Source organism: Fundulus heteroclitus, chromosome 22 (genome assembly GCF_011125445.2).
Source record: "Fundulus heteroclitus isolate FHET01 chromosome 22, MU-UCD_Fhet_4.1, whole genome shotgun sequence".
Taxonomy (NCBI): Eukaryota; Metazoa; Chordata; class Actinopteri; order Cyprinodontiformes; family Fundulidae; genus Fundulus; species Fundulus heteroclitus.
Genome location: NC_046382.1, coordinates 25,495,487 through 25,519,592, shown reverse-complemented (window position 1 = coordinate 25,519,592; position 24,106 = coordinate 25,495,487). Strand labels below are relative to the sequence as shown.

At 40.0% G+C, this 24,106-nt stretch overlaps 3 protein-coding genes across 3 annotated transcripts; 1 reads left to right on the top strand and 2 right to left on the bottom strand.

The window, feature by feature from the left end:
* Positions 1-1,716: 1,716 nt before the first annotated feature.
* On the top strand, positions 1,717-13,302 carry vdac2 (voltage-dependent anion channel 2). Its single transcript, XM_036125865.1, has 9 exons — positions 1,717-1,857; positions 8,614-8,685; positions 8,771-8,820; positions 9,226-9,378; positions 9,507-9,559; positions 10,056-10,283; positions 10,395-10,545; positions 10,662-10,719; positions 12,378-13,302. Exons 2-9 carry the CDS (start codon positions 8,619-8,621, stop codon positions 12,467-12,469), a joined length of 852 nt encoding a protein of 283 aa, XP_035981758.1. The 5' UTR covers positions 1,717-1,857; positions 8,614-8,618; the 3' UTR covers positions 12,470-13,302.
* Positions 13,303-14,956: 1,654 nt separating this feature from the next.
* Positions 14,957-19,730, bottom strand: LOC105916936 (neurofilament medium polypeptide). The gene is made up of 3 exons (XM_012851590.3): positions 17,924-19,730; positions 17,718-17,842; positions 14,957-16,341 (listed from the first exon to the last, which is right to left on the bottom strand). The coding sequence occupies exons 1-3, from the start codon at positions 18,851-18,853 to the stop codon at positions 15,318-15,320; spliced, it is 2,079 nt and encodes a 692-aa protein (XP_012707044.2). The 5' UTR covers positions 18,854-19,730; the 3' UTR covers positions 14,957-15,317.
* Positions 19,731-19,988: 258 nt separating this feature from the next.
* Positions 19,989-23,287, bottom strand: comtd1 (catechol-O-methyltransferase domain containing 1). The gene is made up of 7 exons (XM_012851586.3): positions 23,146-23,287; positions 22,913-23,031; positions 21,434-21,539; positions 21,056-21,174; positions 20,640-20,694; positions 20,422-20,555; positions 19,989-20,339 (listed from the first exon to the last, which is right to left on the bottom strand). Exons 1-7 carry the CDS (start codon positions 23,198-23,200, stop codon positions 20,187-20,189), a joined length of 741 nt encoding a protein of 246 aa, XP_012707040.2. The 5' UTR covers positions 23,201-23,287; the 3' UTR covers positions 19,989-20,186.
* Positions 23,288-24,106: the final 819 nt, after the last annotated feature.

Here is a 24,106-nt window from a genome sequence, read left to right as displayed (position 1 = left end):
AGTATATTTTCTGTTTCTTTAATTCTATATTGAGTTCCTCAAATAAAAAAAATGTTATTTGAATACAAAAAGTAAAACCTCCAAATATATTTATCTTCAAGGTGTGGGCTATGAAGGACAGTCCAAATGATGTGTCCGAAACCACAGACATGTATACGTAGACACCGCGTCGTCGGGTGAGAGGCGTGCCGACACAGCGGCCATCTTAGGTCAGACCAAGCTGCGCTCAGACAGAATACATGTCAATTCAGGAAAATGTACTTTATGTTTTCAGACACTCTGGATCCGGTGAATTCTCAACCGATTTCCAGATAAATCAACTGACTGAAAACGTCACCCCTTTAGGGGCTACATGGGACCAATTGATTGAATGAAATGATTGTCTAACTTAATAAATTATTTCGATTTTGTATTGAAAGTAAGCAAACTTCCAGAGCTCCGTCCCAGGAAGCCCGACTTTTACTCCCCTTATGGGTGCGCAAATAAAAGGACACTAGGAACCAGATCCTGGGCAATTACCTTCCATAAGGAAGATTTTATGATAGATAATCCTCATGCTTTACAATTACAGTTTTACAGTTTTTTAAACACAGTATGTGCTAATGGGTAGCAGGGATGGAAGTAGAGAAAAGTACATTGAACACGAAAAACAAACAAAATGGTCCTAAATTACTGGATAGACATGATTTATTTCGGGGGGGGGGGGGGGGGGGATATTATACAGTATTTTCGGTTTTGCTATGATTTTGTAATGTATTTGATTCTAAGATGCGTTATTAGGTTTTTTGTTGATTTTTTCCCCCCAGATCGCAGTTTGTATTATATAATTTTTAAATGCTGTTATGAGCACCTTTGCTTTCACTTGTCTGTATATAGTTTTGCTCCTATGTAGATAAGTGCTGTTGTCTGTAGATCGGTGTCTGTATATATATATATATATATATATATATATATATATATATATATATATATATTGGAAGAAAGAGAGAGAGATTTATGTGTGTATATTTTGTGTGTATATTAGATTAATATGTAACTGCAAAATATGTAAGTGCTTGTACATTTTTCACCCAGTTTGAATTCAGTTTAAATACTTTTGGTTCTGAATAAATATGTGTAATCTGTCTGAAAGGTCACGGGCATTGTGAACATCTGATTAAAATGAGATCTGAGCTGCCTCCTATTCATTTTGACAGCAGATGTCTGATCTGTGGTCTGACCCAAGATGGCCGCCCTGCAGGCACGTCAGCCTAGCGGCCGGCAGCGTCCAATGGGGCGTCTACGTATATAATGTCTATGTCCGAAACACCCGCAGAAACTCCGCAAAAGTATTGCCTATAAACACAAAGCTGACTTCAATATGCCCTGAATGTCAACTTCTACAAACTGTGCTTTGGTAAATAAGACTGAACAATTTTATACACCGGAAAAAAAACGTTGTAAAAAAAAATACACACGTACATAAAAAACGATTATCTGACGTTTGAAATAATAGCATTATTTTAACCTTAGAGGCAACAACTAATTATTTTTTTCTCCCTCCACATCTTTAAAAAGATTAAATCGTTTTAACTCGTTTAAGAAAACATAAAAACGGAGATATAGTTTTATAGCACCTTCATCAATAGACACGATGTAAAATTAAAACCAGAACGCCTTTTTTTGCAAACCCATTTTTACTCAGGCAACCGTTTGGGCACCACTTGGCCCTCAGCCGGAAACCAAAAGGTCAGCATTCGGTTGCAGAGCAGTCTCCTTCAGCTCGTCCTCCAGCCGGTGAAGCTCTCCTCGGCCGTCTGTTGTGAGGAACACCTCCATAAAGTCACTTTGGTATAACACTAGCGCCGTCTTTAACTGGTAAGTCTCCCATTTATGTGTTGTTGCCATATAGGCCTTCTCTATGACACAGTAAAGAGTAGTTTAACTCACACCGGCACTCTGCAGGCTAACGTCATTAGCTTTAGGAGCTATAGCAGCAAGCTAGTGCTGACACATGTGCTATAACCCTATCAAGGCTTTCGCTGTAGTAGAAAAAACAAACATTGTGTTTTTTTTTTTTTTTGCAAGTTACTTTAACAAAACGTCTACTGCAAATGCCGTGTGTCGCTTTATTTCCCGGTGACCTGTTAGCATTGCGGTAACTAGCCGACACTCGCCTCCAAAGTGAACGAGCCAATCGGCGCAACCCAGTAACTGGCACCGGTAAATGCCTTGTCACGTCCAGCTACTGGCGTATAGTACTAATTTTATTAATTTAGTGAGAGCCACGACTAAAAAGTTTACCCTCGGTAACCCTGCCAGTTGGCTGTTATACTACCGGCACCGCAGGAATGCTGCTAAGTGAGTCTGGGCTGAAACGGAAACAGAGGCGATCGTAAGACAACTTGTTGAGATACACATTTAAAGCTGTTTTTGTTTTCAACTGAACGAATGAAGTATGAAACTGTTATAGACATTAGGTTCTGGCCCAGACAGTAAAGCTAGAGAGATGTTTCACCTGATGACTAATAGATATGTTATAACAGTGACGTGAAACTAGGCATTACTTTAATGACGTGTTTAAGTGCTGATAAAAACAAACCCTTGTACCTCTCCATTTTACAACCAGACGTGCATATCCCCACCAAGAATGGTGTGATTGGTTATTTGAGAAAATATTAGAATAAATGTGGCTTTAAAACAACATTTATTAGTGTTGTGTGGTGCAATTTAAAAGAGCAATAAGCGATATTTCACCACTAGGCGCAGACCACCGGATTATTAGGCGCACCATAAATTAACGTGTCGTGTGTCTTTGTCCACACATAAGACTCACCGGATTATAAATCGCATTGCATAGTCTTCTCAAGTGTGTAATATCACTCCCCCAAATCTGGTCACCTTAAGGAGGAAATACACTGGCTGCGTAACGCACGGGCGTGTTTTTAAAAGCGTAAATTTACACCAGACACTGCAAATACGCCCCACAGCTGCGTGATTCTGCGGAGTGACGAAATTTCATCATGGCTAAGTTATTAAAAGAAGATAAATTACCAGTAATATATTCTATGTTTTGGTCACCTAAAAGTCTGTCTTGACCGTATGTGATTAGAAATCGCATCTTTTAATTTTTTAGCATGTCACAACTACATCAGTCATGGCGCTTTATTTTCTACGACTCTTATTTTGGGATACTTCTGGAAGTGAACTTTGACACAGGATGTTTTTCCGTTTATTCTCTGCCAAACAGGAGCGTATGCACGTCTGAAATTTAAACCTCAATTTGATTTAGGCGTAGCGTAAATATGCATGTTGTACAGGTGTAATATGCTCTTGTGTACATTTATTGATTTATTAAAATGAAAAGCTAACCTAAGCCTAGGATGCACATATGCGGCTTGGAGGACAGAGTAGCCGCAACTTTTTTTTCACAATCTATGGACACTGCAGCGTAAACAGTGATGTGGCTATTTTATCGATTTTTACAGCTTCATGCCGCCAAAACATTTATGGTAGTCTCTTCACAACAGACCAATGAAATTACTGGCAAGTTCACTGGGGACCAATCAAACTGTTTAAATCAAATCAAGCGCACTTACACTAAATTATCTAGATCAGTCATTTTGCGCTTTGTGCACACACACCCTCGTCATTGAAAAATACGCAGACAAACACATATGATTCATCTTTCAAGTTAAAGGCCATCAGTCTGGCTGTCAAAGACGGAAATAGAGCTGCTGCACGTAAGCTTGGCATCAATGATTCAATGGTGAGACGTTGGGCGACAGCAGTAATGCAAAAAGACAACAAAAGCTTTCAGAGGTAAGAAATGCAGATGGCCCGAACTTCAAAACGTTCTTGGAGACTGGATGAATACACAGAGAGCAGAGATGTTTCCACGGTGCAGATCCGACTGAAAGCCAAAACCTTCACCACCGCAAAGAAAATTTAAGATTTTAGAGGTGGACCAAAATGGTGTCTCAGATTCATGAGACAAAAGGGTCTGTTTGTGTCAGCAACTCCCTCCTGACTATGAGGAAATGGTTACAAACTTCCACCAATTCACTCAAACAAAGATTGAATTCCATCGGACCAGACGGCATCATAAACATGGATGAAGTCCCTTTGACGTTTGACCCGCCTTTCTCCAGGACGGTTAACAAAAAAGGTGAATGATCCATCACGCTGAAAACAACCGGCCATGAGACAACGCATTTCACCTGCGCTCTGGGCTGCACCGCATCCGGACAAAAAGCTGCCACCAATGGGGATCTTTAAGCAGATGATGATGCCTAAAGAAAAACTCTCAAAAAAAATCATTACGAAAGTTAACTAAAAAGGGTGGATGATGGAAAGCCTAATGAAGCAATGGCTGACAGTGTTATGGCAAACAACGGGGAGGATATTTTTCATAGAAAAAAAACATTGCTTGTTTTGGACAGTATGAAGGCCCATATAACAGATTCTGTGAAAGCAGACTTTGAGAAGACAAACTCAATTCCAGCTGTGATTCCTGGAGGGACAACAAAATATTTGCAGCCACTTGACATCAGTGTGAATCGTGGCTTTAAAGTGGCTCTCAGAGCTGAGTGGGAGCCTCGGATGACTCGTGACGAGAAATAGTTTACCAAAGGTGGCCGCACGCGGAAAGCTACCCTTGCTCAAGTCTGCCAGTGGATCCTGACGGCGTGGAAAAGCAAAAAAAAAAATCCACCATCACCGACGGGTTTTGAAAAGCTTGCCTGCTGGGTGAGGAAGAGGACAGAACAAGAGCAAATTTGCCTGGAAGATGAAAGTGACATTGAGAGCAACAACGAAAGCGAGGCTAAGGAAGTGTGTGATGAACGGATTGTGAGGCTGTTCAACTCCGACACTGAAGAAGACTTTAATGGATTTAGTGCGCAGGAGGCAGATGAAGACGTTGATGAATAACTTTTCCTGGTTAGGGTACTGTACTTTTTCCTTTGCCATGTTACAGGCACTGTTTGGGGGGGATTTACAGTACGTATATGTTAGCTACTCATACGGATTTGGTTAAAAGTTAAAAACAAAGTTATTCTGTGGTCGTTCAAAACTTCACTGTAAGAACACTTTACTGGATTTAGTGCACAGGAGGATGATGAAGACGGTGATCAATGACTTTTCCCTATAGGCTACTGTTTTTTCTTAATAAGCCGTGCTACTGGCACTGTTCAGCAACAAGTGTTTACGGTACGTATTTGTATGTGTTACGAGCCCTTGAACAAAAAATAAATCTTACTGTGTAACATTATGTATGTAAATAACTCTCATTACAATGTGGACATCTGCGGCTTATTAAGTGCGGCCTTTTATACAAATAATTTTGCATTTATTTTCAGAATTAGTGGGTGCGACTTATATTCAGGTGCGCTCTATAGTCCGGAAATTGCGGTAGTTCTTTCTGTCTAAAATAATGAAATTTCACTTACTGCTCCTTGCACAATAACTCAAATTTGTCACTATGGTGACTTCAGTGTTCAGGCACACAGTCTTTTTGGCAGGCTCTATTTCATGTGCCATACACTTAAACCCTGCTTCTTAATAATATAGTAGGTGGACTTGCTCTGCCTTTTACAGCTACCCCTAATATAAATCTCTCAAGGAGAGTGGTGTGGTCATTGTGATGGAGGGGAAGGAAAAAAAATTGGAGGAAAATGGGGTTTAGTCAGAACATAAAATAAACAAAACTCAACAACCTTGAAATGTTGTATTTTCCTAATATGATGCAGTCGTGATGTACCATGTTTAGGAGGTAAATAACCCAATTGCATTGAGTCTTAGAATAGAATAAACCCTTTGTGTCACCCTGGTGAAATTCAGGCCGACCGCAGATCACCACTATCAGCTTTTCTTCCACGTTGAATGAAAACTGCTTCGTCTCCGCTGCCGTCCTTCACATCACAGCCACATCCAGTTCCTGATTGGTTGTCGCGACAAGACAAGACATAAAAGTTCAAAGTTTTCTACTCAAGCAACAGCCCCTTTGCATTAGTGTCAGGTGTCGTGTCGCTCTGGCTTCGCCTTAATCGCCAAAATCTGACATTTTGCGTCCCTAGAAGCGCATCTGTTGCCTTGCTATCAAATGCCCTCCTAATGCAATTAAGCTATATAGATAAAAAAAATGTTTTTAAATTATGAAATCTAGAGCAATAACAGTTTACAAGTGATGGGATTACTGCATCTCCGCTGCTTCAATTGGCAATACAAAATGGGTATACTGCACAACAGTTATCTTTTTATAGAAGTAATGGATCATGTTGGTAGCTTTTATGTTTTAGTAGTGTTTGATGTGAAGATTATATATAAGGTGTTACCTACACACAGAAACAAACAGAAATCACAAGGATGGACGTGTGTATACATAATGTACATTCAGCTAAAGAGCTGCTCAGCCAAACCTACGGAGGTACTCTGTACTTTAGCTACGCAAAGCTAATCAAATACACAATCAAACAACACAGTATCACCAGCAGCACAATCACCAAGCTGTCTGCCTCAGTAACACAGGGATAGTATTTTTAATACCCAGCCCTAAATAGGGCTGGGTATCCATTTTCAAATTTCAAGACTCTGTTTGATTCTGATTCTCAAGATTACAAATCAATGCTATCGTATATCAAATTGGATTGCTCTGAATAAAAAAATAGTTTTATCTTCTACCCGAGTAACGTGCCTTTGCAGTTATGCAACATTGAACAGCAAATGAATAACGTAACGGTGTTTAATGGCGGCTGTAAGGACCAAAGCCTCTCCCTGAATATTGATAAAATTGCTTTCACAAACATGCTGTGGAGCAGAATAACCAAACAGATCCAGGGTAGAAAACAGGATGCCAGAGTTATCCACAGCTGTTACTTGCAAACTAACCTGGCGCATTAATAAAAACATGACATTAAAAATAAAAAAAAATGCATGGGAAAACTTGAAATTCAATTTAACGAAAGAAAAAACTGTCTGGAGAAGGCAGGTCAAGGAGAGAGCGACAGAAGGAGCAAGTGGTGCCTCTTAAGCTGGATTTTTCTGGAGGTACTGGCTAGCTGCCTCCTCTTTCAGTCAGCCCCACTTAGGAGCTCTGAAACACAGATGTTAGAAAGGCCTAGGAGAGGTTTTGAGCCGTAACACAGTTTACCGTGAAACCGATGACCGGCCAGGCCTATGTGCATCGTTATCCAAATAAAAAGTTTGCAATCACAAAGTGTATTTGTATCTTTTCATCCTGACCTCTCTCCACTTGTCACATTTCTACTGTGTAGAATGTCCGTCCGTCCGTCCGTCTTCTTCCGCTTATCCGGGGTCGGGTCGTGGGGGTAGCAGCTTCAGTAGGGAGGCCCAGACGTCCCTCTCCCCAGCCACTTGGGCCAGCTCCTCAGGAGGAATCCCAAGGCGTTCCCAGGCCAGCCGGGAGACATAGTCCCTCCAGCGTGTCCTGGGTCTTCCCCTGGGCCTCCTCCCGGTGGGACGTGCCCGGAACACCTCACCAGGGAGGCGTCCAGGAGGCATCCTGACCAGATGCCCGAGCCACCTCAACTGGCTCCTCTTGACGTGGAGGAGCAGCGGCTCTACTCTGAGTCCTCCCCGGATGACTGAGCTCCTCACCCTATCTCTAAGGGAGAGCCCAGACACACTACGGAGAAAACTCATTTCAGCCGCTTGTATCCGGGATCTCGTTCTTTCGGTCACGACCCAAAGCTCGTGACCATAGATGAGGGTAGGAACATAGATCGACCGGTAAATCGAGAGCTTCGCCTTTTGGCTCAGCTCTCTCTTCACCACAACGGATCGGTACAGCGCCCGCTTCACAGCAGACGCTGCACCAATCCGCCTGTCGATCTCCCGCTCCATCCTCCCCTCATTCGTGAACAAGACCCCAAGATACTTGAACTCCTCCACTAGGGGCAGGACATTCTCCCCAACCCGGAGAAGGCACTCTACCCTTTTCCGGTTCAAGACCATGGTCTCAGATTTGGAGGCATTGATTCTCATCCCGGCCGCTTCGCACTCGGCTGCGAACCGCTCCAGTGAGAGCTGTAGATCACGCCCTGATGAAGCCAATAGGACCACGTCATCCGCGAATAGCAGAGACGCAATCCTAAGGCCACCAAAACGGATCCCCTCAACACCTTGGCTGCGCCTAGAAATTCTGTCCATAAAAGTTATGAACAGAATCGGTGACAAAGGGCAACCTTGGCGGAGTCCAACTCTCACCGGAAACGAGTCCGACTTACTGCCGGCAATGCGGACCAGACTTTGACACCGGTCGTACAGAGACCTGACAGCCCTTATTAAAGGGCCCGGTACTCCATACTCCCGGAGTACCCCCCACAGGATCCCTCGGGGGACACAGTCGAATGCCTTCTCCAGATCTACAAAACACATGTAGACTGGTTGGGCAAACTCCCATGCCCCCTCAAGAATCCTGCTGAGGGTGTAGAGCTGGTCCAGTGTTCCACGGCCAGGACGAAAACCACACTGCTCTTCCTGAATCCGAGATTCGACTATCCGACGGACCCTCCTTTCCAGAACCCCTGAATAGACCTTACCAGGGAGGCTTAAGAGTAGAATGTAAAAAAAAAAAAAAAAAAAAAAGTGATTTCCTTTTTCTTTTATCTGCAGGTACAATGGCCGTGCCTCCCGCTTATGCTGATCTGGGCAAATCTGCCAAGGATATCTTCAATAAAGGCTATGGTAGGTTTTCTTGGGGTTGCAGCTTCTTCTCCTCCAACTGTAGTTGACAAGTTAAATAATGTGTAAAAATCCATTTCTCATACAGGATTTGGCATAGTGAAGCTTGACGTGAAGACAAAGTCTGCCAGTGGAGTTGTAAGGCAATTTTTGATTTTGGTTAAACAATCTTGTTGGAAGTCATTATATCGCTATGTTGCTGTGAAAAACACTTTGCTAAGTGCAAACAAGTATTGTTTGCACTTAGCCTTGAACTTGAGAAATCTTTATTTTGTCCCCAGCATAAAGATTTGCTGTCTTTTGTTTTGTTTGGCATGTCATCAGATTCTCCTTTTGAGTGACTTTTAGTTACACCACACCTAACGCTGTTTGAGAAACCTAAACTTAGTACTTGATGGTTTTGTTTTAATTTGACATCAGGGTAACGACAATATAGAAAAATGCATCCAATAACAAATTCTGTTTGAGCAACATTTATCACAACTGGTAAGCTTATTGAATTCACGCCTTTGATTGCAGTTTGTCTAAAAATGTCTCCTGCAGGAATTCAAAACATCTGGTTCGTCCAACACTGATACCAGCAAAGTTGTCGGCAGCCTGGAAACCAAATACAAGCGGCCCGAATATGGCTTGACCTTCACTGAGAAGTGGAACACCGACAACACCCTGGGAACAGAAATCACCGTTGAAGACCAGGTTCGCATGATATTTTGACATTTTCGTAAATTAACGGCAGCTACAAACAAAAGAAAACGACGTGCACACTTGATGTAGTAGCCTAACTTTTCTGATTTTAATGAATTCCCTAATTTGTCTTCTAACAGATTACAAAAGGGCTAAAGTTGACATTTGACACAACCTTCTCACCAAACACTGGGTAAGTTGACGGTCAAGGTTTAATTTGTTACATGTATTTTAGTTTATTTCTGAACAGGAGCAGGTTGCTCTGCCTGTTCCTCGACTCCTTGAGTAATTATGGAAACCCGATCTTTGCCTCATATACGTCTGACAAGTGTCCGTAGCAGCTGTGTGTTCAGAGTCGCTGCATGCAGCTAGTATGTTGTAACACTTCACTGGGCTTGTATGTTTTTGTTTTTTTTAAGTCTTACCCTTTCTGGGGTAAAAAAAAAAAAATCATGATTCCATTTGCCGTCTGGTATACAGCCCAGGAAATGTCATGTTGTCTTTCACACTGAGTTTGTCAGGGCTGAAGTCATTCAGACTGTGAATGAGTGTAAGTGTTTCTACTTGAGATGTAAACTTAAACCCAATAAAGACTAACAGTATACTACTGGGGGAAATGTAACCCAACACCAGTCAGATGGCATGAGCATCAAGTCAAATTAGATTTTATAACATTCTTTTATCAACAGTAAGAAGAGTGGCAAGGTTAAGACCGCGTACAAGCGCGAGTACCTCAACTTGGGCTGCGATGTTGACTTCGACTTCGCCGGCCCAACGATCCACGGAGCCGCCGTCATCGGTTACGAGGGATGGCTCGCCGGTTACCAGATGAGCTTCGACACCGCCAAATCCAGGATGACCAAGAACAACTTCGCCATTGGCTACAAGACGGCAGACTTCCAGCTACATACAAATGTGTAAGCCAACCTATTTTATTTCTGCCTTTCATTAAGTTGAAGCTTAAATATTTATTGAATTTTTTTTTTTTTTTCGATTTTAATTTGTTAAATAATTTTTGATTGTTACAGAAATGATGGAGCTGAGTTTGGTGGCTCCATCTACCAGAAGCCCAGTGACAGGCTGGAGACTGCAGTCCACCTGGCGTGGAGCGCCGGCAGCAACAGCACAAACTTCGGCATTGGTGCTAAATACCAACTGGACAAAGATGCCTCCATCAGTGTAAGTTTTCTCACTCAGACCTTTAGTGTTTGTAAGGTAACAGACGTTACTATAAACCGCAAGATTAAATACTGCTGACTGACATTTTTTCCCTTCTCTCTTTTTGTATGTTTTAGGCTAAAGTTAACAACAATAGCCTTGTAGGTGTTGGCTACACCCAAACTCTTAGACCAGGTGAGTTTCTTCCCACAGGGTACTTGACAGGAAAGTACTTCATTTTTTCCACATGTTGTTGCATAACCACCACAAGCTTCAACTTATTTTGTTGTTTTTTTTGTAATGGACAAATCCAAAGTACTATGTAATTGTGAGGGGAAAGGAAAAGAATATATGATTTTCATGTTTCACAAATGATTTCTGTGACACGCATATGTATATGTATACAGCAAACTTTATGTAAACACAGCTACCTATGAAGAAAAAACACGATGCTGCCACCTAGTGTCTGGCCATGGGGAAATGTTTAGGGGGTGTGCAGTATTAGTTAGGCAGGTATGAAAAATGCTGTAAACCACGAATACTTTCAAAAATATAAATTATTGTTTTTTATCAAATTACATAATGCATAGTGATAGTATGAACAATCAAAATCACATCAATGTTTGGGGATGCTAACCTTTGCCTTCAAACCAGTATTGATTTCTATCTAGAGTATCTTCAAAAACTGTGTGCTGAGGCCTGTTTCACAAAACTAATGTAGAGGATTAAGTCGGGATTTTTCTGATAGATTGGCTGAATTAAGGCTGGACTCTGTTTAACAAAACCAGTAACGCATACATTATAATGCCGATTTAGTTTGCAGCTAGCCTGCTCCAGACCAGGCTAACAAGGAAGGTTTAGTTAATCCTAATGCCTTCTCTGTTCAGTCAATGGTTACGCTGATCAGAAACCTTCAGTAATTCTGTTTCCATATGTTTTTTTTTTTTTTAATCAGCCTGCATTAAAATACTACTGATATACATTAGTATTCAGTCAAGTAGCATAATGACCATATTTTACGGACCATAAGACGCACTTAAAATCCTTAAATCTTCTCAAAAATGAATGGTGTAATTGTGCTTACTGACTGACTTTATGTGGTAAAATGTGCTCAAAAATCTGTTGAAGTGCAAGTTCGACTTTTGTAAGCAACATGTGTTCAGTGAATTAGAGTGGCTGATGAAGAAGAGAAGCAAAGGTGTTGTCAATAAAGTCCAGTGTTACTAACCTGACCTTTGCCAGATGCATGTAGTCCCCCTAAGCTCCACACGGCTCCACACGTCCATCTGGAATCGCCGCCATTGTGAGGGATTTCAATACCACATAAAATGGACGAGCCAATCAGGATGGCTGGGCAGGGTTTTTGTTCAGACAACAATGGCGACTCGCAGCGAGGAAGCAAGGGTGACCAGATGTCCCCAGCAAAAGCCGTTCCAGAAATGTCCCTGATTTCAGTGCATCTTAAAAACTTAACGCAGCAAGAGTTATTTACCCGGTCCTGCCGCTGTCCCGATGTAGCTGAGCCGAACGTATGCAATCATATGCAAGGATTTTTGATAAGGCCCCTAATTCTGAAAGGCATCTCAAATGGAGCGATCGCAGACCCAGGTGTGGAGCTCTGCGGAACAAAAATCCATCTGGCAAGAGTCAGGTTACAGTGTTGCACCATTTTCCACGAAATATTTTGGCTCTAGGGGGCGCTGTTTTGCTGACTTCTCCAGGAAAAAAACAAACTTTTCTAAATCACAACCAGCTACAATTTCGACTAGCACTGATAATCAACTGCTTCAGGGTCACACCTTGTACAGATGAGGACTAAACCTGCTCTCTTGTGTTTTTCTGTGTGTGTCTAGGTGTGAAACTGACTCTCTCTGGTCTGATTGATGGGAAGAGCATCAATGTAGGAGGCCACAAGCTGGGTCTGGGCCTGGAACTGGAAGCCTAAACTGTCCTCATACCGCAGGGGACTAGGGAATATCAGAAGAATCAGGCCTTAAGTGTATGTCCAACTCAGACCAGCAAAGGGAAATCATGGAGAGATCAGTTTAAAGGCTTCTGCTGCACACTCTCGGGAACCTCACCGAGTCGGTGCTGCTGTCTTCGGAATATTTTATCTTTTTGATGCTTTTTACTTTGTGGTTGCATCAATCCAAAAGACAGTCATTGTCATATTATTTATAAATGTCATTGTTCCTGTCTACCACTGCCATAATAATTTTGATCATCCAATCCCTCTGTACGTCAGTGTGTGGCTTTATCGCAATAATCCCAGACACTCCATTCACGTCCCTTTTTACGTGACAACAGAAATTCACACGTTTGTTTCTTGAAGATTCATATTTTGTCTCTATTCTTTGCCATCACAACCATTATCTGATCCAAACCTAAATTACACTAGACTTGTGTTTAGATACCGATCATAGAAAAACACATGCTGATATTCCGTTAATGTCGATGTTTTAAGCTGGGAGGTTTTGGCAAAGCTGCACATGTGACCTTCCCCTAAACTGAATGGTTCTGGGGTTACTGGGAGAGAAACCTGTGCTTTGGATCGCCCAAGCAGAGTTATATTTTGTTTATTATGCAACAAGAGACAACTGTGGAGCACATAATGTTCAAAGTGATGCCAAACTAAGAAATTCTTTGGAGGAGGTGTAGAGTAAAGTTGCACACGTGCTTCATGGAAATCTGTTTCTGTTCAGTTCTTACCGATCCTATAAGAAGTCTTTGAGGTCCCTTTGTGTATGTACGGATTTTCAATAAAGTCTTTGAACTTCATAATCGCCTCCCGGAGTTACAGTGAATTTAGAAAGTGTGAAACCTCTGTTACAATGTCAGGGTTTAGTGATGTATTAAAAGAAATTAAAGCCATGCTAAATTATTTTGAAGCTTTTAGGGTAACATAGCCTGTGAAATTCAACATAAAAAAGTTTTGGGGATTATTTTAGAAAATAAAAACGCATGTTTATCATGAAACTGTTTAACCTGAATTAAGGCTCAGACACAGATGTGTTCATAAGTTTACATACCTCTGGCTGGATTCTTGATATTTCAGAGTTTTTTTCTATTCAGAGAATGAGTGATAAAACTAAATTTTGTAAACTTTTTGCATTGTATGTCACACTAAAAGAAAAGCTTTTACTGAATATTGAAAGAAAGCATGAGCCGAAGTCTCATGACTAAGAATATATAATCCTGAAATTGGACAATAAAATTAAAAATATAAAATTGAAGAGCACTGAATCAAATATATCAACCTAAAACTGCTAAAGACTGCAGATTGACTGCACTAACGGCTATCTGATCCGCCTGGGACCACTCCAAGTATGAAAGGTGGAGAAATGTGTTGAGTTTACTTCCAGGGCGAACTCAGGTTGGAGTTGCTTGACCAATCAGATGTGGGGTAACTAATAATAAGGACTAGCTTGTAAAGTTTGCTTTTCAAAGTCAGAGAAGCACTAGTTATAGTAATTTAATCCCATATGCACCCATATTACCATGTATTGTCAAACGTAGTTATTTCATTGAATAAAATGCAGCATTTATACTTAAAGTTTTTAAAGTGGTTATCAAAGATTGCATATCCTCCAAATGTGTACTCTGAAGAAGAGGACTCCAAAACATAAGCCGTTTCTTCCACACAATGAAAAGAAAACATCCAAACCATGCAAAAAGCTCCCAAAGCTTTGCGTAGTTCCCATATCCAATAAGTTCTGACACCAAACATTCAAGTGGTTGCAAGAATGCTGAAGATAAAGCGAGATTTCATTTCCAGTTTAACTTTGTCCCCAAACGAATATTCAGATGGACAAAAGAATGGCATCACCCGAGGATTGGCTCATCCAGAGTCTCAACCTAGATCTGACAGAAAAGCTGGCAGTGACCTGTTGAGAAGATTCTCAGCCATCCAGGTCATGATCATCCCAAAAATAGTAAAAAAAAAAAAACTGGACCTTTTTTTTCCCCCTGAAGTTTGAACTTGTTTCGCTGTCTGGATTTTTTTTTTAAATTTCTTTTTTTTTACTTTTTTTAGAATGCGGATAAAAGATGTCCTCACAATTGGATTGATTTTAAAAAACTGTACTAGGAATAAATGTGGAATATTATCAAGAGAGAATTTGGAAAGAATCCTACTGAACCAGACTGAATACTTAAAGAGTCAAAAGGGAAAACAAAGCTTTACTTTAAGGGTTTGCACAGATTTTGTTGGTTTTCAGCGGATTTTTACAAAATGTTACATGTGATGGCAAGAGGCTGTAAAGAAATTCACAGATATATTGACCTAAAACTATTACCTTATTACATCATTGTTGAATCATTTAAAGATGGTAAACATTCTGATTTATTTTTTTCCCAAAATACAAGGATGCAAATCTATTTACTTTTGAACGCCTTGTTTCAGAAATGAAAAATAACCCAGAACCAATCATTTTGTATTGCTTTTATTTGCACACACCAGAGCAAAAACAATCAAATGACCAAGTTGCATTAATATTTGTAGTTATATAAGGTTTTCTTTTTGGTGTTTCAATATATCTGGAAGCCAGTTTACATTTTAAGGTCAGACATGATAAAAACAAAATAAAAAAGCATGTGCTCCTGTAAAATAGATATTTTTACAACCCATTCCTGTATTTAGCATCATTCTTTGTTCTCGACTGTGCAGATGCCACGAGCTTGCGTTTCCGTATTGAGCCCTTCTCTATTTCCGGCTGTTGTCTCTTTGAGTGCAAAGTGTTCTCATTCATTCTTCACTTCAGCAGAAGCTGCCATTTTCCTTGAGCCCTTAGATTTTAGTTTGGAGTCTGACTGCTTTCTGCAGGTGCCTGCTGTAACTCCTGTCTTTCTGCAGCCACAGATTCTTCCTTTTCCTGTTGCAAAGCAGATGAAGTGATTTGGGTTTTGTCTCCTCCTTCTGGTTGCTGACCCACTGCTGTCTCCATAGATTTGGAAGATGGGGATTTATCTTGGTCTTTATTGCTTTCATGTGTGGCATCTTGAGCGCTCTCTGCGCGTTCTTCCTCAACTTTTGCAACACCAACCTTAGTGGTTTCTTTTTGCTTCGTGTGGCTAATTTCTTTCTCCTCATTTTTTGGTGCTCCAGACGTCAGTCCCGCGATTTCTACACATTCCTCTTCTATCATCGCAGGGGTCTTTGCTTCTCCAGCCGATTCATTGACTTCCTCCTGCACCTGGATATCACAACTCGGCTGCTGAGTTTTGTCACCTTCCTCCGATGCTGGAACTAGGATTTCAGCAGGAGACTTCTGACTGGGTATCTCAGTCTCTGCAGATTCTTTCTCCTTACTGTTCTGCACTACTTTATTATCTACCTCTGTAACCACTTTTTCACCACTGACGAGAGCTGCTATGTTCTGTGGTTCTTCTCCACTGTTTTGCCCATTAACATCATCAGCTACCTTTGTATCATCATCTTCATTCCCCGGCTTATCGTCTGATGCTACTTGACTCTGCTGACTATCAGACATCTCGTTTCCCTCATCCTCTCGACTGTCCTTATGATCACCCTCTTCTTCAGTGGCCCCTGTCTCACTTTTTCCACAGTCCTGCTCATCCTTCCCCACATGCGCGTCCTCTGATCCCGTCTCCTCAAACTCTGACATCTCAATCTCCCTGGTGGTTTCTGTTATGATCTCCTCCACAAACTTGTACCTGGGCTCTGCTCGTCTTTGTGTGACTCCTGGTCGGCTGAAGCAGGGGAGGGTATAAACGGGCGACTGGTGGTAGATATGAGGTAAGGGGACGTGGGGGTCAGAGACGGAGGACAGCCGAGCCTCCTCGCCACAGAGGAGTTTCCTGCAGGATGGGAAAAACGATTTACGTTTAATACACATGAACTAATGTTTTTTTTTTCTTCTAACCTTTCCTCGGGTTAATCTATATAAAGAGCTTACTAAACTCCCCAAACCTATTCACATGTTATCATGTTCATTCATAAAAACAATGGAAGAGTCAATACTTTTCACTGCGAACACAGCACCGAGTCTTTTGGGTATGTAGCTACCATGTCTAGCAGTTGACATTTTTACCCAATGTTCTCAGCAAAATACCTTTACCTCAGTCACATTTAGATGGAAAATGTCTATGAACACACATTGTTGAGCCTTTAAAAATGTTTAAATTAGGGCTCTAATTCAGCCTCTTAACAAGTTTTCTTTTGGGATTACCCTGTATTCAGCTCCATTCATTTTCCCACAAAGTCTTTCCCTGTCCTGGCTGAAGAAATCCTAACGGTGGTATCCAGCTACCACAACCATGTTTCACACTGAGGGTGCTATGTTTAGAGGGTTAGTCTATCAATCCCTATGCTGTTTTGCATGTTGGCCAACACTTTAAATTTTAGTGTCATCTTAACCGATCCCTTCTTCCATGTGTCCTCTATTCTGATTTTGGCAACTTGGACTTGACTTTCTTTCAAATATGGCTTCTTTCTTTCCACTCCTCTCCCTAAAGACCAGAACTGTGAAGCAAAAACACTTAACACCTCCTGCAATCAGACAGTCTGACCCCTGCATCGCTCTGGCCAATTCTCTAATTAATGCTTTCCCTGCCCAGTCTCTGAGGTTACGTTGGCACACTTTTCAGATTTGTATTTGTGAAAATATTTGGAAAACCATGTGTCATATTTGTTCGGCATCAGAGTCATGGGCCACTTTGTGTTGGTGACTCAAATATCATCCTAGAAGAATATACTGTTTGTGGCTGCAACGTGATAAAATGGGAAAAAGTTTTAGGGGTGTGAATACCTTTGCAACTTTTAAAAAAATACTCCCCTAAAACAGTTTAAGTTGATAATCTCAGCCAATATCAGTTCAAACTGAATTTATGTCAGATTCAAACTATGTTATGTATTTTTAACCTAAAATCCTAACACAACAAGGCAGCAGAGAGGTAATTTTAGGTTGCTGGATAAAAAAGGAAAAATCTAAGTGATTACCACTAAGATTTGTAAGTATTTTCAGTTTATATCATATTATAATTGTATTTTAAACATTTTTGAACAAATTCTTTAGTGTACCTTTAGTGTATCACATTTGCATGTCTAAATTAAAATAAGCATTTTGAAAGCATAAAAACATCCCTAATAACAAGGATGCATACTGTATGTTCTACTACATTTCATCAGTGAATGATAATAATCCTTCAAAATTATTGTGATGATTTTATCATACCTGTAGGACATTATCTCCACGTCCAGAGCCATCTTCACATTCAGGAGGTCCTGGTACTCCCTTAGGTAGCCAGACATGTCAAATTTGCAGTTTATGAGTTCATTTTCAAGCTCTTTGATTGTATTCTGTGTGAGAGAGTAGACAACATCATTACTCAAAACTATATGTACATTGACGCTGATGGAAGCGGAGGAAGAATTTCTTACTTGATAGTGAATAAGTTCCTCCTTGTGGCGATCCTCAACATCATGAAGTTGCTTCTCCAGAGCTTCTCTGGTTCCTTTAGTGCAGTCCAGCTCAATGGTCTTGGAGTGCAGACGCCTCTTGTACTCTTGGATCTCCTGCTGGCTCGCTTTTAGCGCCTCTCTCTTGGCCTCAGCAGCCTCGGTCAGTCTGGCAAACTGAGCTCGAAAGCCTTCCCCGACCTCCTGGACGTCGGCAGCAGTGTGACCTTCCAGCTGTGTCCTGATGTCCCGGAGTGCCACAGTGACACCGGGGTGGCCAAAATCGTGTGATTTAAATTTAAGCTGAGCATCTTGGATCTGGTCACACATCTCTGAAACTTCAGCCTCATGGTTTCTTTTCAGAAAGGCGATTTCATCTACGAGGGATTCCACTTTGCTGTCCAGCAGTAGTTTAGCCTGATATGCATTGCTCACGTCTCTCTTCAGGATCATAATGTTGCTTTCAGCCTCTGATCTGCTCTCTGCCTCTCGATCATGCTGCCTCCTCAAAGTGGAAATATCTTCCTCCAGATTATGATGCTCAATCTCAATTTGGTTCTTCTGGTGGGTGATATCTTGCACAAGCTGCCTCAGTCTCCTCAGCTCCGGACCGTACTCCTCTTCCAAACAAGATGCAGGCTTGAGTTTCCCTCTGATGTCTTCAATTTCCCTCTCCAGAAGGTGGTTGTGGTGTTCCAGCTGGTGTACCTTTTCAATAAAACCTGCAAGTCGGTCGTTCAAACCATGCATCAACTCTTTATCGTTGCGTTTTTCAGATCTGGGATTTGTGGAGCTCGTGTCCCCAGGCGCCCTCCAGGTTTCTAATTCTGATTGCCTCGGCTTGCTTTGTGAACATGCATCACGAGCGATTCTGAGCGGGAAGCCGAACCTGTCATCCATCCTGTGGCTCATGTTGTCAGTGCGGGTCTGTGGTGCAGAGAAGCATCCATGCAGGCTTTTATACGCACCACGTCTGCACTGGTTGCAGAATGAAGCTGTCCGTGGTGCTGAAAATGCGTAGCGTCAGCTGCCGCTTTAATGAGCTCTTACTCCACATTTTGTCGCAGAAAGCGATGACGTGGGTTAGCTCGGTGTCGGCATCAATCCAAAAGCAATTAACTTTATATGCAATATTTTTAGTCGTACTAACAGAAGTAGCAGCTGAAGGTGTTTATTCTCGGTGTGTTCTTACTTAATCTGCAAATATTTTACAGTTGAAACTTGATATTTACACAAACTGTATGAAAATACAAAACTATTTTTTGCTCACTGGCTGTCATTAAATCAGAGTAAATCTATGATATCTGCCAGAATTACCACAAATATTTTATTCAATAACTCCCATAAGAATGAGAAAGATATTTTTGCCGATTCAACCTCATCCTCTGAGAAGTGTGTCCACATTTCCTTAGAATCGCCTTTTAAACAGTATGCTTTGGGTCAAATATTTTGGTCTCCTTCCTCAATTTTCACATATGCTTTTGCTGGAATATTTGTCACAATCCCTGGGTGTTTATCCTGTTATGTTGGATTCTATTTATCTCAGAAATCCAAAATAGGAGCTGGGAATTGAGTAAACCTGAGTAAATAGACACTGTTCCAGTTAACACAGTTGGAGAAGTCAGGATTTCATTCAGGATTGTATTCAGTAACTAGTGTGACTGAGACCGCTTTGTAAGCCCCTTTGCCCGCACACACATTTTGTAAAATGTTAATGATTTGGGCTTATTTAGCAGCCGTGGGTTTTAGGCACATTGAGTTGGGCTTGATCTCCTTTGTATAAATGACACCCACAGGAAATGTTCATTTTTTGTGTATTTTTGTGTATTTACATATAGAATTTTTTTTTGCAATTTAATGGTTGTTTATATATATATATATATATATATATATATATATATATATATATATATATATATATATATATATATATATATATGACATTTGATTGAATAAATGTATCAGAACCAGTTTTGTTCACTCCTATATTGTCTTTTCAATCGTATTCTGGTTTTCTTTGCTGTTATGTAATAAACACAATGAGATCTTTAATGTTCAAAGAACTTTTAAACACTTTTAGCATAATTACATCCCAGCATCACACAACACTCATGTCTAGAAAAGTGGTGACTAATGAGCGTTGACTTTATTAAAAAAATTTACATGGAGAAGGATTACTGAAACAATCTGATAATGAATAGTATCATCAAAAGCTCAACCCATTTGCTACACAAGAACTCCTCTTTTAGCGTTTAATGGTGATGGTCAACCCATCCCCCACAGTGAGCATGCTCAGTTCGACTCTCTGGTCCTTGTATATCTTCTTATTAAGAGCATCTAGAGCCTGCGAACTGGTATCGTTGGGTGCTGGGTTCACAACCCTTCCACTCCAAAGCACCTGTCAGTGTAACAGCATCACAGAGTTGTTTCAGTTTATATTTGTTTTCAAAACATTAACTGAATATATGAAGCTCACTTACATTGTCAATAGCAATTATTCCACGGGTTCTTATGAGCTCCAGAGACTTCTCATAGTATCTGTCATAGTTGACTTTATCTGCATCGATGAACACAAAATCATAGGTTCCAACCTCTCCGGCGGCTATCAGTTCATCTGATAAAAACACAAGTTGAGTTTGTATAAACAAAACTTTCATCTATGTAGGAGAGTAATGATAAGATTCATGAAACTACTCACCCAGAGTTTTAAGTGCATCTTGATGCTGAACATCTATCTTATTTTCCACTCCAGCCTGCAGAAAGTAAAAATTGATACATAGAGATTACAAAATAATGTTTTGTCGAGCTCTAAGCGGGACTAGGTTTTACTGCTGGGCTCGGCATCTTTGTGTAACACAGTTTCCTGAGCCGACACCTTGAAAGTGTCCAGCCTGCAGGATTTCTGGAGACACACTGACAGTTGTTAGATGTACAATCTGCTGTCTGCTGCACAAATTAGCTCTGACAAAAGCCAAACCTCAAATTCTGGTGTTGCTAGAGCAAGAATTGTGCACTTGTCTATTATAATCTGGACTGGAAAGAAATGTGCAGCATTAGGATTTCCACCATAGAGAGATCCAAGTCATATTTATTCTTCCTTTTTACTGTTCTTACCTCTTTGAAAAAGGGTTTGGCTATTTGCACATAGGTGTCTTCTATTTCACAAGCGACCACTTGTCCATTCTCCGGCATGGCCAAAGCCATGCTCAGAGCATTGTATCCAGTGTACATCCCTGTATCATACATGTGCTGATTAGTGCAGACTGAGATAGATGAAAGAAAACCTGAAAAACTTGAAAAAGACATCATGTCTGAACAAAACTAGGCTGTGGCTTAAAACATTATGTTTAACTCAACCTTTATTAGAGGAAAACAAATTCCGTTCAATGGAAGCTGTACATAGTTAATACCAGGTAATACAATTCTATATTTATTTTCTCAATTAATTTGAAAATGGTTCAACTTCAGATTCACATTTTCAACTTATCTCACCTATTTCAATTGCTTTTGTGGCATTAATCAGTCTAATGAGATTTGCCATAAACTGGGCTTGCTCTGCTGCCACCATCATTCTGCTCCATTCATCTTCAAGGGTCCTCTGAAAGGAAAACACATAAGAACTGGTTTTGTAGGGATATGAGTTCTTATGCTTTCATACTTTTTATTGCTACTAAGTGCTATCTGGGGTACGTCTGCCCTCTAGTGTTGAAAATCCACAATGGTTTAACTCGGTGACCAGACAACATAATTTATTTACTTTTAGGTAAATTGTATTTCAGTGTCATAGAGATATTGTATCGTAAGGTACAGTGTTAAGCAAATATAAACAAAAAACAAATAAAACAATTTAGAAAGTCTGAGGAATTTGAACACGAGAGATGTGATTATTCTGAACTTTATGCTGATAAATAATGAAAGAAGATCATACAAAGATAAACAACTTCTGTTAAAAAACAACAACAGTACCTTAGTGATGAGACTTACATTTTTAATGTGGACACAGAGGGAGCAAAGAACAAATCTTAAGTTAATAAATAACTGCTGACCAAATGTTCATGGATAGTAGCTAGTTAATAATTTAACAGAGGTACAAGTAAAAAAAAAATCTATATCAAGTTTAATGATGAAACAATAAGTGCTTGCAAGCCAAATTTTAACAGAGTGCTGTTAAAATGATTTTTGATTTGTTAGTAGCTCCTCCATTATGAATGAGCTGCAAAAGAACAGAACAGAAGATGCTCTAATAAAGACTCATATATATATATATATATATATATATATATATATATATATATATATATATATATATATATATATATATATATATATATATATATATATATATATATATTAGATTATATTAATTCAAAAATCAGACTGATCAGTTGCTCCAACACGAAGCTGCCCAAAACTTAAACTTTAGTTGATGTCTAAGAGAAAATCAGAATACTGTCGAAAATCTCTTATTGTTATTATACTGTATATACATTTTATCTTTCTTCTTAATGAACTGGTGCCAACTAGATTTTTACTAAGGAGTCATTATTATCATGATTGCATGGCAATAATGCACCGGTTATAGCAAATTGTACATCAAAATGAGCACTTTCATAATCTTACCATGAGTCATTAATACTGGATCTCCTGATCTGGTCTGAAAAACCTTATTTAGTAAGTATTTAAGCCTCAAATAGGAGTTTACTAAACAATACTTAAATAAATATAAAAGTCTCTCTGGATTTCTCCATCACAACTACTTATCCTCACATTTGATTAGAAATGATTTATTATCCAATAGCTCACCAGCAGTAACTTTTTCATTTGTTACCTCTTTGGTTGCTGGTACCTACTCAAAATCTGGTCTCCTCTATGTTACAGTAACAATTAACACATTGTGTTATCAGTTCGTCATCAGTTGCCAAAGAAAAGGTATCAAACAACAGAATGTTTTGGTTTTTCGGGCTTCCTTACCAGTCTGAGTTTGCTGAGGACCGGATGCTCCCTCAGGGAGTTGTTAACTACGTACTGCAGCACCGCGTCATCTTTTCCTCCACTGTGGCTCTTCCCAACAAAGGCAGACTTTCCCACACCTTATCAGTAAGAATCACAAATTACAAAGTAACTGTAGGCCTGTGTAAATTCTACAAAAGTAAATGTAATACAAAGATAGCCTGATCCAGTTTCTCTGCCCAAACTTTTGCTACCTGTTAATACAACAGCAAGTCCAAAGCAGAGAAGCATCTTGATGTCTGGAGCCATTCTGCTCTTTTGTCTTAGGATTTTGTGAGGAGAAATATTAAACAGCCTGTGCTTGACTGTGCTGAGTCTCTCAGTGTGGTTTCTTTTAGGACAGTGCCATCTGTGTTTTGGCTAACCCTTCAAAGGGAAAGCCCACCTTATTGATTTTTTTAGAGTTTTGAAACATCTGTTTGAGAAAAAAGACTGTATACTGTTCATTTGATCCATTTTATTTACTTAAACCCCTTATTGTGAAATACAGCTAAACCCCTGCAATCCAGCCTGGCATGCTTTAATCAGCTTTTTGTTTATTTCTCCACATTTGAAGGGCTAAAATGAATCTATGCTTCACAATACAGACATTTTGACAGTTATCTTTGTGAAATATGCTTGTCCCTAAAATGGAAAATGCAGCATTTTTCAGAGCACATGGCAGCAGCAAAAAAAAAAAAAAAAAAAAAGGGGGGGGGGGATTGACAAATATTTGGAGAATACATAATGTACAACAGAAATGGATGGCCCTACTTCTCTTTTGTTGTTTTAGTTCTTAAAATTACATTATTTGTCACTTTTTTGGTATTTAAAAAATACTTTAAACATCTTTCATGAAGAGAATAAAACAAAGTATTATAAATATAAAGTAAATTTGCATCAAGTATCTGATCCCGTGTATGGTTCCCTGTCTTGAAGGGAACCATTAAAAGTTGTGGTACAGTATATGTAGATGTATTAAAGCTAAGGTTGCGTTTTTCAACATTTTTATCAAGGAAAACATCTGACTGAAAAAGATTTAATGTCCGCTGGTATTTTACAATTAATCCTTGTGGTTTAAACAGTGATGAATTTTAGTTCTGCTATGTAGACGATAACAGTGCCATCTAGTGGTAGATAGATTGTCTTTATTTTTATCTAACATGTTGATAGGAT

Coding starts and splice junctions, on each gene's coding strand:
- vdac2 (XM_036125865.1), top strand. CDS start 8,619: ATGGCCGTGCCTCCCGCTTATGCTGATCTGGGCAAATCTGCCAAGGAT. Junction 8,686..8,770: donor TATCTTCAATAAAGGCTATG/GTAGGTTTTCTT, acceptor TTTCTCATACAG/GATTTGGCATAGTGAAGCTT. Junction 10,546..10,661: donor ACAAAGATGCCTCCATCAGT/GTAAGTTTTCTC, acceptor TGTATGTTTTAG/GCTAAAGTTAACAACAATAG.
- LOC105916936 (XM_012851590.3), bottom strand. CDS start 18,853: ATGAGCCACAGGATGGATGACAGGTTCGGCTTCCCGCTCAGAATCGCT. Junction 17,843..17,923: donor AGGAACTTATTCACTATCAA/GTAAGAAATTCT, acceptor TCTCTCACACAG/AATACAATCAAAGAGCTTGA. Junction 16,342..17,717: donor GTGGAGATAATGTCCTACAG/GTATGATAAAAT, acceptor CCCATCCTGCAG/GAAACTCCTCTGTGGCGAGG.
- comtd1 (XM_012851586.3), bottom strand. CDS start 23,200: ATGGCTCCAGACATCAAGATGCTTCTCTGCTTTGGACTTGCTGTTGTA. Junction 23,032..23,145: donor ACTTGCTGTTGTATTAACAG/GTAGCAAAAGTT, acceptor CTTACTGATAAG/GTGTGGGAAAGTCTGCCTTT. Junction 20,340..20,421: donor GAATAATTGCTATTGACAAT/GTAAGTGAGCTT, acceptor TTACACTGACAG/GTGCTTTGGAGTGGAAGGGT.